Genomic DNA, 15,377 nt, shown 5'->3' on the forward strand with positions numbered 1-15,377 from the left:
TAAAAAATAAATAAATAAATATACTTTCTCATCCTGAGACTGACTTGATTCCTCTTGATAGGGAAGCTGAAGGTGAATGACAAGTTTCCTTCCCTGAAACTTGCTGCCTGTCTTGTCATCCTTCAGCATTTCTAACTCTGACGTGACACTCTCACCTAAATGGGATGATAGTGATTTGTCCCTGGATCAGAATGGCAGTCTTGCTCCATTATTTCCTCCATCTTTGGGTACATGCAAATTTTCCTGATCCTGCTGCTGCCCCCCAACCAGATTTCTGCCTCTGCATTAGGTAATGAGCTCTTTTTTCATGTTTATTTCAGCAAAAACCGTATCTGGACTTATTGGCAGCACTATTCTGAATGAAATCTATCTTTTCCTTCCTTCCTTCCTTCCTTTTGTATTGATCATCATTTGATTCTTTTTGCCCTATAAATTAATTTTGTATTTTTTCTGCCTTCTGTGGATTTTTTCCCTAGCTGCCCAGAAATAGGTGGGATATAACCAACCCATCATTTGAAATACAAGGAATATATTTGCCGTTTTCTTTCAGTTCCTTCTTTATTTAAAAACATATTTCTTAGGAAGAACGTGGAGTAGCATTAGCATTCATGCAATATGAAACAATTAGATGGAAATTCTGAATAGTAATTGGGAGAAGTAGTATCTGTGCTTATTACACATTCCCCTTAGAAAATACTGTGAAAAGTATGGTTTGCTGAATTTTAGAGACTCCATAATTACCATGTGATGTGAGTCGTTATGGTAACTGGGTTTTCCCTCCTCCTATTAAATAACAGAGTAAGTAAATGGTTGCTTGAGATGTGATTGAATTGTCGGCTTTCAAGCTAATGTTATCCTGATGGGGGAGGGGAGGAGAGATGGACTGAGAGCGAGAGGATGAGGGAGAGAAATTTTTAAATGTCCAGAAAGCACCCACAAAGAGATGAATGTCATTTTACTTTGAAAATTTGTCCTCTCCAAGCCCTCCCTCTTGTCCTTCAGTCACTATTAGTCAGGAGACAGGAATAACAAAATTATTTTTGTGCCACTAAGATTACTATTGACAGAAAATTGAAGGCTATTATATCTTACATATAAACAGTGGGACACTGAGTAGCTCTGGGTCTCTAACACTCAGTACAAATGGTTTTTCTTCTGGGAATGTGGGAGGAGTGTGTGTATGTCACAGACTGAATGTAGTAGCTCAGTGTTTGTGGGTCTGTGTATCAACTGACATTAAATACTTTTATTCTTTTGATAACAAATACATCTGGGGAGCACAGAAATGTCTTCCTTTGTGAAATTGGGGTTTGAAAGTCAATAGCAAGCTCTTAGTTTACCTATAAATTTGTACATGCTACTCTACCTTGTTTCATTCTACTTTGACCTTCTAACAACCTCACCAAAGGTTATTTTACTCGATGCATAGTATTTAATGAAAGTCTGTTAAAATGGATGTTTTCTTATAAATGAGTAATCATATTTGTTACGATCGTGTAAGAGACAGAAGACACTGCCAAATTTCTGGTCAGTATATTCTGAACAGAAGTTCATAGGTGGCCAGGTAGTTCCTTCAAGTAAAACGCGTATCAGAGGAAACAAAATCTACTTTTTTATTTTTTCTTTCAGCATTTCCCTACATTTGTGAGTTGTGTTTCTAAGCGAGATACTTTCTTTTGAGCTACTATTTCAGGTATACTTGATTAGATCCTATAGGATACAAATAAAGTGTAGTGAGGAAACTTCAAAATATAAAACATATAACACCCACTTGAAAATACTGCTTTGTCACTCACTGTGGTTTTAGCTGGAATTAAACATTTCCTGGCCAGAACATTCTGGACATGCTTTTATCAAATTTCAAGTAACTGTGTCCTCAACAACTTGTGTTTGAGTTTAGCTGCATCTACTTAAAAAAGTTTTCTAACACTGTTTCTGGCGTGATTGAACGTTGAACATCGCAATTTTCTGTGATTGCTTGTTTATGATCGTGTAGTTTTCCCATGACAAAATTTTGTGTTAAAGCAAGTACTGTACCTTTAATTTGATTAAACTCAGCAGGTACTTAATTGAACGCTTAACGTGCAGAACCAGTTATGGGTCCATGGGAGGGATTCTGAGATGAGTAGGACAGGACCTCTACCTTTAGGATTGTATGAGATTAGGGCACATACACAAATAATCACAGATGGAATTGGTTGCATGTTACAGGAGAGGTCTGTAGCGTCCTGGAAGTATAGAGGTGGAAGAAATTATTTCAGTAAGTAGAGATGAGAGGAAGACAGGGCATTCCAGGCAGTGAAAGTAGTGAGTGCAAAGGTCCTGTAGAGTATAGGACTGACTTGGGAATTGGTTTCTAACCCAATTCAGCCAGAATGCAAGTTAAATGAAAGAGAGGAGCAGGAAATCATCTGGGGAAATTGGTTGGGAATCTTGGCCAGCAGAGTTCTTACATGAGAACAAATTATTTCTTAAAGTAAATGGTGTGCTTTTGATTCTAGAAGGCTTTGAACATAGTACAAAAGAGTTTGGACTTTATTCTTTAATGAACCATCACAGGTTTTTGAAAAGAAGTTCTGAGTTAATGGAAGAGTAGCAGCACCCTTTAGGATGTATTAGGAGGAGGAAAGATTTTAGGCTGTTAGGAGATCAGTTAGGGGCCTCAGTACTCTAGGCAGGAATTAGGACTAAGCCAGTGAGGAAGAAAGTATGAAAAAATAGAAGAAACATTTCAGAAGTGGAGTTGGCTGTTGAGTTGGGGGGCAAGAAAGAAGTCCAGGATAAATCAGAAGTTTCACACCTGGGTGACTGGGATATCGATGTGTGATATTGATAGAAACACAAAGGATGAGAGGAAGGGTAGATTTTCAATGCTGATGGCAAGTGTACAGAGTGTAATAGATGGTGGGAAGTGAGGGTTTGAGGAGCATTACAATCTGAAAGTAGTGACTTTCAAACTCTGTATTTTTAATTTTATATGTATCAGGGTATAATATACATGCAGTTGATTTCTCCTCTCAGTACTTAGTTCTATGAATTTTTATATGTGAGCACATTCATGTAACCCGTACCCCAGTCAAGATAAGAACAGTTCTGTTGCCCTAAAAATTCCCCCATGCTCCTTTGTAGTCAGTCCCTTTCTAGTTTATGTCCTGATCTAGTTTATGTCCTTCTAGTTAAAATCATGTTTTCAAGAGTCCTGGGGACCACCACAAATAGGGGCGGATGATCAAGCGGGCTGACTACCAAGCCCCCAGCCCTCGTCCTCACTTCATCTAGACAAGTTTTGCCTGTTTTCTGTTTTATATATTGGGATTTCACTTAACATTTGGGGTGGGTGGAAAAATTAAATAGCTAAATATTCAAAAACTGTATTCTGCAGTGTTGCTGACACACTCTGAGCCACCGTTCTCTCTTATCCCGATTATTGCCATAGCCTGTGAGTAGGTGTCCCTGCTCTGACCTTTGCCCCCTGTAGTCTCTTCTCAACATAGCAGTCAGCATGATCCTTTTATGCTGTAGATTAGATTATGTCTTTCTTCTCAAAACCTTATAATGGCTCCCTCTTTACTAAGAATAAAGACAAGTCCTTGAGGGGTGCTTGGGTGGCTCAGTCAGTTAAGCATCTGACTCGTGATTTCAGCTCCAGTCATGATCTCAGGGTTGTGAGATTGAGCCCCATGTTGGGCCTTGTGCTGGGCATGGATCCTGCTTAAGATTCTCTCCTTTTACTTCTGCCCCTTGCCCTCTGCACCCGCGCGTACTCTCTCTCTCTCAAAAAAAAAAAAAAAAGTCCTGAAAAGTGACCTAGAAGTCACTTCCCTGTGTTCTCTGACTGCCCTGTTAATTTGCCGCACTTCTCTCTTGCTCACTCTGTCCATGCTCGTTGGTTTTAGTTGGTTACCTCAAACAGGTTAACCACCCGTGCCTCCACCTTGTCTGTGTGTGTTTTTTAACTGAGGTAAAATTCGCATAACATAAAATTAACCCTTTTCAAGCTTAAAGCATACAATTCAGTGGTATTCAGTGTATTCACAGTGTGCAAACCGTCCCCTTCATCTAGTTCCAGAACACTTTCATCACCCTCCAGTGAGACCACGTGTATGTTAAACAATCACTTGCCATTTCCCCCTCCCTTCTTCCCTTCCCCTCTCCCCCGCCCCGCCCCCGACAATCACATCTATGGATTTACCTATTCTGGAAATTTCAGATAAATAGAATCATCTAATAGGTACCTTTCTGTCCGGCTTCTTTCTCTTTCACGTAAACGTTTTCACAGTTCATCTACATCTGTACATGTGCATCAGTACACCATTCCTTTTTATGGTTGAATAATATTCCATTGTAGATACATTTTGTTCATTCATTCGTTGCTCACGTGGGTTATTTCCATCTTTTGGCTATTGTGAAAATGCTGCTTTGAGCATTCGTGTACAGTGTTGGTGTATATGGTTTTGATTCTTTTGGGTACGTACGTAAAATTGGAATTGCTGGGTCATAGGCTAACTCTGTGTTTGGCTTTTTGAGGAATGACCAAAGCGTATTCCATAGTAGCTGACCTGTTTTCCATTTCCACCAGCACTTATCTGGGTTGTTATATCTTCATCGCATTGCAGTCTTTATTCAGGCTTCACCTTCTCAATGAGGTCTACCCTGACTGCCCTATTGAGTCCTGTAAAGTGTTCCTGTCCCTATCCTCCCCTCATTGTCCTCCCCCCCCTTCCCTACTCGTGTATATTTCTCTAAAATGGTCTCTTTTTTACTCACATGTGTAACGTTTCATGATACTTACTCCCTCTTATACCTAGAAACGCTTACTCTTCTCCAGATCATAGAACCTGCTCATGCCAACAGTCCCTCAGACACCCGTAATTGCAAGGGTATGTGTAGATGAAGCAAAACTACATTCCACATCCATGAAAACTTGCTGCACAGTAGTTGAGAACCCTCGTCCGCTGAGTAACAGGGTTACAAGTTCATGATTTGCAGTTATTTTGTTGATTGGATTTCCTTCAAAGACTTCTCAGAGTTTGGCAAATTATACATAATTTTCATGCTTTAAAAATGCTTACTGTATTTTTCAGCCTAGCAACATTAACCTGTATGGGTGGCTGTATATTGAATTAGAATAGCGTCCTAAAATGTGTTTTTGTTAAAAATGGTCAAGGATGTCTCTTTTGCTGTGTAACACAACTGGAGTGTAAGGGCATGACTGATTTCAAGCTGTTTCCCTAAGTTTCTCTTCAGTAAAGGAAAGAGCAAGAGAGTGCATTTTTAAGGAGATTTATTCACAGCTAACTCCATAGAACACTGAGACTAGGTATAATCTCATAAACCATGAGGAGTTCAGGCTGGTGTGTAGGCTCAGGAGTTGGGCTAGGGGCGCCTGGGTGGCTCAGTTGGTTAAGCGACTGCCTTCGGCTCAGGTCATGATCCTGGAGTCCCTGGATCGAGTCCTGGATCGAGTCCCACATCAGGCTCCCTGCTCGGCAGGGAGTCTGCTTCTCCCTCTGACCCTCCCCCCTCTCATGTGCTCTCTCTCTCATTCTCTCTCTCTCAAATAAATAAATAAAATCTTAAAAAAAAAAAAAAAAGAGTTGGGCTGGGTCCCTGCTCCCACCTTCAGATGTGGTTGGAGCGGCAGCGGGAGGATTAGCTTTAACCTTCAGTTTATAACCTCCTTTCAAATAGGTTTCCGGGCATAAATGCTTTTGTTCTTAGAAGCTCAACATTTGATTTGCTCATTTTCCTTTACATTTTTTTCCATAATACTTTCTTTTTTTTTTTTAACTCAGGTTGAAGTGGTAATTGCCACTGTTGTCCTTCCAAAAACATTCAGTGCTCTTTTTACCCATAGACTGAGACTGTGGATATTCTCAGTAGTGCAGTGATATCCATGGATTATTTGTCAGGAAAATATTGAAGTATTTTGAGGGTGTGAAGTAAGAGAGGAAAGTTGGTTGTGGTGTTTGAGTGTTCTTTCTGTTAAATCCAGGTCTCAAAATAGGATTTTTTTTAAGAGGGGAAGGGCAGAGGGAGGGGGACCGAGAGAATCATAAGCAGACTCCACACCCAGTGCGGAGCCGGACGCGGGGCTCCATCTCAGGACCCTGAGATCATGACTGGAGCCAAAGTCAAGAGTCAGATGCTCAACTGACAGAGTCACCCAGGAGCCCCAAATTGGACTTGAGAGTTAATGTATTTTATGAAACAGAAATAGAATTGATAGGAAACTGCCCCACATTTTGGAAACAGAGCAGGGCCGAAGGCCGATTAATGCTTCTCCAGCTGGAAATGTGGCCTCGGTTGTAGTGTGCTTCCCAGATAATGAGAGAGGAAACAGGAACTGGTGGGCCTGTTCCTTCAAGGATTTTTGTTGACCTATTGACAAGGCTCTCCCTACCCTACTCGATACAGTGAGTACTTAATCAGAAAAAGAAGAAACCTGTCCTTAACGATTTTTTTAAAGTTCATTTCATGGTACGAGTATCTTTTTCAGACTCTCCGAGTATCGAGGTGTTTTGTTTTTTTTTTTGTTTTTGAGAAAAGCAGTGCTAGGATGAGAAGTGATAGATAGCAGACAGAATTAACTTTCTTTGTTCTTTTTATTCCCATAGGTTCCTCCTAATTTCGCCTGATAATCTATTTGTGCTCCTTTCTGACTCTCCCACTGGAAAGCTCTTTGCAGACACACACTGATTGATAATCCTCATAACCTTTCATAGTACCTTATGTGTGGTAGACCCGCACGAGGACTAGGATTACAGAAAATTCCAGAGGCCCTGGGAAGCAGCTGCATTCAGAGCGGCTGTTCTCTTCCCTCTCACCAAGCCCTTGAGAAAATTAATTCCCACAGTACAGTAAGATCTCCTTACACACCCTAGTTATCATGATTCTGGGGTCATTATATAGAAATTTGTCTTTTTGGCTGTTTGTTTTTTGTTTTTGTGTGCGTAGGACCCCGACTACAGTTTTAGTTGTTTGGGTTTAGATGAGATGAGTTACAGGAAATGTGAAATGTGATGCACTGTGACTGTTTTTCGTGAGCGATCTTTCTTTAACAGAAGCAGACCTTGGGAAGATTTGTTGCAAGATAGCCTCATACTAATAGGTAGAAACAGAAATGACTATGAAAACCAGATGTTTTGTCTGGGCCTCTCTTCAGAAACAGGGCTTCAGCGTCGGCATAGATCATTTTTCTCTTGTTTACCCACACTGATTAAAGGGCATTTATCTAGTGGTGTGCACTCATTTGCATCTCTGGCCCTCATGGTTTCTACACAATGTGATATTTCTGTTGGCAGTTGAAGTTTATTACTTCAGAAATTGTCATCATGGAAATTCATGATGTGAGCAGTATTTATTTTTATTTAAAATGACTAGGGGCATTTGCTAGACAATACCTAGTTTCCTGACATTGGCAAGAGGCTTCACAGAGTTGGCCCCTCATTTTCAGAGATACATTTGTATTACACATACATCTTAACTTGTGATTACTGTAGAATTCTATTTGCTTTAATTTAGAAAATTCCAGGCTTATTTTATTTTGTCTTGACGCGACTCTAAACTCTTCTCCTTTGAAAATAGCTGGAAGATCTTATTTGTGGTTCCGATCCTAGACTGATTTGGTTTGTTTTAGAATCTAAATCATTTAAATGAAGGGAAGGGGGGAAGGAATTCTATTCTAATACCACAGAGTCTAACTTATGTTGTGGTCCGTTTTCCCCACAGGTTCACATCCAGCTTTCCGAGTGGCACCGGGCAATCTTTCTGCCACCGGCCTGGCTTGCATATATGAGTCGAGCTTATCATGCCATTTTACAGGTAACGAAACCATAGGATCGGGTGCTGTAGGGGAGTGTCTCCTTCGGATCTCAAATTTTACCGCACATATGGATTTAATATAAAAGCCCTTAGGAAAATAGCACTATCAAAAATGCAGTGCTTGGGGCACCTGGGTGGCTTAGTCAGTTAAGCGTCTGCCTTCAGCTCAGGTCACGATCCCAGTCTCCTGGGATCGAGTCCCGCATCGGGCTCCCTGCTCAGCGGGGAGTCTGCTTCTCCCTCTGCCTGCCGCTCCCCCTGCTTTTGCTCTCTCTCTCTCTCTCCCCTCTCTCTCTGACAAATAAATAAATAAGTAAAATCTTTTAAAAAGATTTTAATCTTTTTAAGCCAATAAGATGGCTTATTTTTGCTCATAAAAGACTGTGAGTTGCGCACATAACTGCGCTTACATTTTCGATGTCCTCCATCTGTGGCCAGTCCAGAGCCCCCTCTTGGGTGCTGTTCTACACCCCGCTGCTTTCTGAGACCTCCTAGATGTCCCAGGTGTCCTGTGGCTGTCCCACAGCGCCTTGACGTACGCACGTCCCAGACTGAGCTCACCGTCTGCCCCCACACCTGTGCCTCCTCAGGCTGCACCTGTTTACAGCTTCAGCCTTATTATCTTTTAATCCTTCTCCGGAATTGTACGTTTCAGTCTTGCTAAATCTCTCTGTTGTCAAACTCAGCACGTCTTCCCTAACCTCTCGACTTTTTACACACCGTTCCTTCTGCTGTAGGCACTGCCATTCTGTCTTTGCCCACCTGATTTCTGCCAGTTTTTTTAGAGTGTTTTATCTGGGAAGGCACCTACCTGTGGGGCCCACCCCCCAAAACTGAATTATATGCCCCTCTTTTGTGCTTTCTTAGAATCCCTGCTTCCCTACCACCCCCACCCCCCGGCTTTTTTTAAGATTTTATTTTATTTTCAAATTGTTTTTAGTAATCTCTACACCCAACGTGGGGCTGGAACTCACAACCCCAAGATCAAGAGTCATGCCCTCTGCTGACTGAGCCAGTCAAGCATTCCCCATGCTTCCTGTTTTGAAGCCCTTATCACCTTAGATATTTGTCTGGGGCCCTTTGGTTGTCTCTGCTCCTTAAAGCTAAGAGCTGTGTTTTCTTCCCTGCTGTCGCTCTAGAACGTGGCTTGGTGTCTAAAACATAGTAGGTGCTCTGTAAATAAATGAATTATACTCAATTCGACTTCATTTAATCCAGTAATACTAAAAGTCGTAGTTGGTGGATTTTGAAATTAGAAAATTTGGGGTCATTGTGGGAATATACAAACAGTTAACAATATAAGGAAATGACTAACCAACCTTTGTTCCAAGCTTAAAATTCATTTTTAAGGATGATAAAAAAAAACTGATGGTACTTAAGTTTTAATTTATGGCCCAGAATAGGATTTTCATGGAATCTCAGGAAGTGTGGTGTTACGGTTAAAGGTAACAGCTGTCCTAAAAGACGGAACGGGAAGGAGGAGTGGGTGGGGGGTGAGCTGGGGGTTCGGGAAGGAATGACTAAGCATCTTAGCATTGGTGTTCTCGTCTTAAATTAAAACTTTGTTGCAGCATATTTTATTGAGTCTAGGATTTATAAAGCAGTGATGCATCTTTGGAGGTTCTGACTCATTGGAACTGAGTAGGGGACCAGGAACTTCCATGTTTACCAAGCTGTGAGGTCATTTTAACATAGTCTGTCAACTACACCACCACATTTTAGATGGCTCCCCAAACTACACTGGAATTCACATCTTAAAGATGTCCTTCTAGAACCTTTGTTCCCTTTGGCTCACCTTTATGCGTTTTGTTCTAGGTGGCATCTGGGCACTCGGTTTTGAACAGGTGCGTGAGTGAAGGAATATGTATTACTCATACACACCCTTAACCAATTATAGTTTTTAGTCAAGAAGAGTGAGATTGCAAGTCAGAGTATGCATTTTTTCTCACATCTGTTTGACTGGATGTGATTTTGCAGTCCTTTCCTTCAGCAAATATTTATGGACCACCTTTCACTGGCCAGGCCCTGTGCCAGGTGTGTGGGATGCGGAAGGAGAATAAAGCACTCCTTCCTCTCTGTGAGCTCCCGGTCCAGTGCTGGAGACTGACATGTCCACCAGCAATTTTAAAACAACCTCTTTTGGGCTTTAATAGAGGATGTACAAAGTACTTTGGGTGCCTGGAGAAAGAAGGCAAGAATAACTCCTCCTCCTGCAGCATGAACTGAGAATTTTATTTAGCTCCTAGCATAAGGAGGCTAAACCGAACAGGATGATGGTATAACTCATGCAGGTGACTTGCATTCGGTTAAAAAAAAAAAAAACCTCCAGTTATTTTTTTATAATAAGAGCTACCATTATTGAACAACTAGTGTGTGTCCAACACTTAGCATGTATTATATCAATGAATCTTTACGGAAACCCTTTGAAGTGAGTGGTGTTAACCGCAATGTATGATGGGATTCCAGATGCAAAAGCGGGGTTAGCTAGGAAAGCAAAGCAACAGTGCAAAACCCAATAGTCACAATTGTTGGGCTCCTGGGAAGGAACGGGGAGTTCCTCTGCTTTGTCTGTCCGCAGAGCCTCAGCCTTTTCCAATGCGGCACACACTTTCCCTGGCACTATCATTAGTCATAAAAACAAATAATGCAAATTGGTTTACTTTTTTAAAGGCTAGATCTATTTACGAAAAGCCAACTGAGTATTTTGACTAATGTAGGTCAGTTACTCTGCCTTTCTACTGTTGTAGATGCTAATGTGCCTCTTTGCTTATTTATCATTTAAAACCCTTTTTACTTTGGATTTCTCCATTCCACTGAGAATTGGTGACAGTAGAAAGGAAACTCAGAGTATAGACTCTAAGAAAATTTTCGGTATCATTTAAAAGTACAGGAAAGCTTTTTAGGGAATCACTATTTGAAAGCACACTGATGCATTTTAATTGAGTTTTTTAAAATGAGCCCACACACTTAAACCGAATTTATGGTATCTTAGAAGAATTAGAGCAACTGCCAGACTCCTTGTCTATATCAAGACTTTCTGTCCTGGAGGATCCTTCGTCTATACAAGAGTTACAGTTACTTCCATCTGGTGCTAGACATATTTTGTAGCATTAAACCAGAGGATCATTTAGAGGAGGCATGTTTTATTCAGTTAAGCCTAGGAGACATGTGGAAAGATACATGTTGCATTATTTCCTGGAGGTTGATTATGATGTGAATAAGTTTGAGATCTGACCAGGACCAGTGGCTTTAGCTTGGGCATCTGCTTCCAGCCTTATCTAATTTTTCCACAAGAACGTCAGAATTTGGATTTTAGGCGTATCAATGTGCTTGACATGGGGAGGTATTTGGCTTTCTTCCCGTTAAGATGGAAAAACGCAGATAGATACCAGTTGATTGACAGTTCAGTCTTATTTTGATAAGGAGGCCTCTCCAGTCATCTTTGCTTCAGTGCCCATGTGGGATGCCGAGTTGGTTAAGGCCTCCAGACTTTGTGGAAAGCGCTCTTGTGAATATGACCTCAACCTGGAGAGAGGACTTAGAAAGCAGGTTGACTGCAGACATTTGCTTCCTGATTGGGTCAGCTGGCTGTAAAATAATCTGAAATCAAAACCAGGGGCAAGAATTGCAACCCCAGTAGATTTCTCTCTGATCGTTTGTAGGAGTAGTTTGCTCTTAACGTCTACACCTTTGGAGCTAGGTGAAATTGCTCACTATAATCAGCAAGCTCTTGGTTATATAGACTGGAGATTAAAAAAAAGAAAGGTAAGAAGGATAGGAATAATTGGAAATATGAATTATTGGAATTATTGGAATATTAGTCCAATAAATAATTGGAATCTACAGGCAATCCAAAAATCTCAATTCAGGTGATCATTTCAGCCTTTTTCCTCCCGGTGAGTGCTGTCCCCCCCTTAATCACAGAAGCCAAGGTGACAGAGATGGGGGCCACCATGACCAACACACAGAGACTCTGGGGGCACAGTGGGTCTGAATAAATAGCCTCACACGGACTGGGTAGAAAGGGGGAGGGAGACATTCCAGAAGAGGGGATTGAGAGGAGCAAGAGATTTTGGAAGAAGAAATAAGAAATTTACTTAGTTATGTCGGTGGTTGTAGTGGGTTATGGCTATAGGAGAGATTAGGAACGTAGGCCTTCTCAATAGGCTGCACGTATACTGAGCTCTTTTTGTTTTTTGGTTTATTTCTAAGCAGATTTTGAACTTTTTCATTTCCTCCTGCTTATCCTTTTTGGAAAAAACATTATGGCAAGTAAATGTTCCTAGGAGTAAAGAGGCCTACTTTAAGAAGCATAACTAACAGGGATAGGCAAGAAATATTATTTTCTAGTTTGCCTATCCCCCTGGGAGGTCAGTATCAGTAGTAATAAGTATTAATGTTAATGTCTTGCCAGTTTGTTCACCTCTGATACCTTGCCCCAGGAGACAGAGGGGAGAATGAAAGGGTAGGATTCTTTTTTTTTTTTCCTTCCCTTTTTTTTTTTACCAAAGATTTTATTGATTTATTTGACAGAGAGAGACACAGTGAGAGAGGGAACACAAGCAGGGGGAGAGAGCGAGGGAGAAGCAGGCTTCCCGCGGAGCAGGGAGCCTGATGCGGGGCTTGATCCCAGGACCCTGGGATCATGACCTGAGCTGAAGGCAGACACCTAACGACTGAGCCACCCAAGCGCCCCAGGATTCTATCTTTGAAAACACGGAGATGGGGATGGATATAAGTGAAGTAAATGGAAATTCTGAAGGATGCCCATCAAATCTCAGAATGCCTGAGCTGGTTAGCCCCAGGGCACTGTGGGCTGGAAGTTGCACTAAGTACAAGGACCCCTTAGACTGATGGACTGTCTGCCTTCAGTGGGCTCGCAGGCTGGTGGTAACTGAGGGTTTATAGATATTCATGAGAGATCATTTCATAAGAAGATAATAAAGTGAGGTGGGATTTTTGTTGTTGTTGTTATTAACAATAAACCTGGTATGGTAGCTATTTGTTATCAGCCACCATACTAAATAGACACTTCTCCACATGATTTAGCATGGAGCTCTAATGCCGTGAGATAGTTGTTAGCTGCATTTTACAAATGCGGAAGTTGAAGTATAGAGAGACGATGTAACTTGTCCGAATTTACACGGCAAGTCAATGGAAATGGCCTTAGATCAAGGCATTCTGATTCCAGAGCCCACATCCTTAACCCAGCAAACTGTATTGCTTCCCTCTCTACAGTTTATATGGAGATATAATTTTCTCCTGTGGAACATACCTTGGGACTCTACTTTTCATTTTGTTTTATTATTATTTTTTAGGTAAGTTCTACACCCAGAATGGGGCTTGAACTCACAACCCTGAGATAGAGAGCGTATGCTCTACTGACTGAGCCAGCCAGGCGCCCCCATATCTTAGAACTCTAAAATCAGTAAGAAAAAGACAACCAGTAGAAAAATGGACACACGGGGGCAGCTGGGTGGCATAGTGGATTGAGTGTTGGATTCTTGGTTTCAGCTCAGGTCTTGATCCCAGGGTCATGGGATGGAACCTCATGTTAGGCTGTGCGCTCAGCACAGAGTCTGAATTTCTTTCTCCCTCTCCCTCTGCTGCTCCTCCCGGTTCTCTCTCTCTCAAATAAATAAATATTTAAACAAAAAAAAAAAAAAGAAAAATGGACACAGTAGGAAATCTAAGTCAATAAACATTTGAAAATATTTTCAATCTCACTGATAAACAGTGAAATGAACATTAAAGCCATAATAAACACTTTTTCACATTTGCCAGAATAGTAGAAATTCATAGCCTGACAACTCCAAATGTTGATGAGAATGTGGAGTAGCTAGAACTTTTATTTTCACTGCTAGTGAGAACATAAGCTGCACAACCACTTCTGAAAATGGTGTGGTATCACTCAGTAACACAATACACAGTAAGTTCGGCCACCTGGGTGGCTCAGTCGTTAAGCGTCTGCCTTCGGCTCAGGTCATGATCCCAGGGTCCTGGGATCGAGTCCCACATCGGGCTCCTGCTCGGCAGGAAGTCTGCTTCTCCCTCTCCCACTCCCCCTGCTTGTGTTCCTGCTTTCACTGTCTCTCTCTCTGTCAAATAAATAAATAAAATCTTTTTAAAAAAAAAAAAAAAGAACCCTGGCTCTGCCTATACCTAAAAAAAAAAAAAGAAAAAAATACACAGTAAGTTCTCGTCCAGTTTAGGGCTCATCAATAAACCAGTCTTTTCTCTTTTCCTTTCCTTTTCTTTCCTTTCCTTTTCTCTTTTCTCTTCTCTCTTCTCTTCTCTTTCTTTCTTATTTTATTTATCCATTTGAGAGAGAGCGAGAGAGCAAACAAGCATGGTCGGGGGAAGAGGGAGAGGGAAAAGCAGACTCCCCACTGAGCAGGGGGCCTGATGCTGGGCTCGACCCCAGGACCCTAAGATCATAACCTGAGCTGAAATCAACAGTCAGATGCTTAACTGAGCCACCCAGGTGCCCCAAAACCAGTATTTTAAGTACATTTAAATAATGTAATTGCTTAAAGACTAGAGGGGAAAGGAGCTATCAAAATAATCCTGAGTGTAAAAAAATAGGAAAATAAATATCTGAAGGTTTTGGCCTTATTTTTTTATTTATGTTTTTATTATATTATACTTCTACTTGTGTGTAGAAGTTGAAAATTATGGTGTCAACTTTTATAAATTCAAGAAATAAAAATGTGCAGATGTTTGAGAATAACTTTGGTTATATATTACCTGAATCTTAAGTGTTTTATGATCATCCTCATTTTCTACCATTCTGTTCAAGTACTGGTGCCCAGGCCCCAATCTTGGTATAGTGTCTGTTAAAATTATCATTATGATAGGGGGGTGGGAGGATGGGTTAGCCTGGTGATGGGTATTAAAGAGGGCACGTTCTGCATGGAGCACTGGGTGTTATACGCAAACAATGAATCATGGAACATTTCATCTAAAACTAATGATGTAATGTATGGTGATTAACATAACATAATAATAAAAAATAAAAATAAATTATCATTATGATAAAGGGGATTTTTTTTGTTTTTTAACGGGACCAATGGAATTCAAATCTGCTTTTAATCAATATCCCAAAATGAAGTGCTATGCACTAAATTTCTCAAATCTACAGCTGCTCCAGGATAAACTCACTCTTTAGTGAGTGTTAAAATACCTGAGTGGTGATATAATTCTCTCTCCTCACACGTTCTTTTTTAATAATCTAACATTTTATTAGGAACACTGGCGGCCAATGGGTAAAGGCTACATCGGTTATCAGTGTTTTACAAAGAAATGCTAAGATCGTTTCAGCCATAGGGTTTGCATGCCGATTTATGCTGTGTGTCCTGCAGGGCAGGACAGGAGAGCTGGATTTGCAGCTGAAACACGGGAAAGAAGGACCCGAGGAGGTGCAGTACAAAAAAGGCACAGCCTGGCTTTGGTAAGGGGATGGCGACCCGCTGCTCATTGCTCCTCATGGGAAACGAACGATGAGGGGGGAGGGGCCCACTGTTTACAGCATACACACACACACACACACACAC

At 41.2% G+C, this 15,377-nt stretch overlaps 1 protein-coding gene across 6 annotated transcripts in view; it reads left to right on the forward strand.

The window, feature by feature from the left end:
* The window catches only part of FOCAD (focadhesin), a 305,106-nt gene that overhangs the window by 211,684 nt on the left and 78,045 nt on the right, over positions 1–15,377 (forward strand). For all 6 annotated transcript variants that reach the window (XR_014140004.1, XM_081803024.1, XM_081803027.1 and 3 more), the window contains 2 exons: positions 7,732–7,824; positions 15,186–15,274. Coding sequence is in view for 5 of the 6 variants with exons in the window: in XM_081803024.1 (XP_081659150.1) it covers positions 7,732–7,824; positions 15,186–15,274 (182 nt within the window). In the remaining variant the exon portion in view is untranslated. The remainder of the gene's footprint in view (positions 1–7,731; positions 7,825–15,185; positions 15,275–15,377) is intronic.

Source organism: Leptonychotes weddellii, chromosome 14 (genome assembly GCF_054177405.1).
Source record: "Leptonychotes weddellii isolate Sample4059 chromosome 14, ASM5417740v2, whole genome shotgun sequence".
In the NCBI taxonomy this organism is placed as follows: Eukaryota; Metazoa; Chordata; class Mammalia; order Carnivora; family Phocidae; genus Leptonychotes; species Leptonychotes weddellii.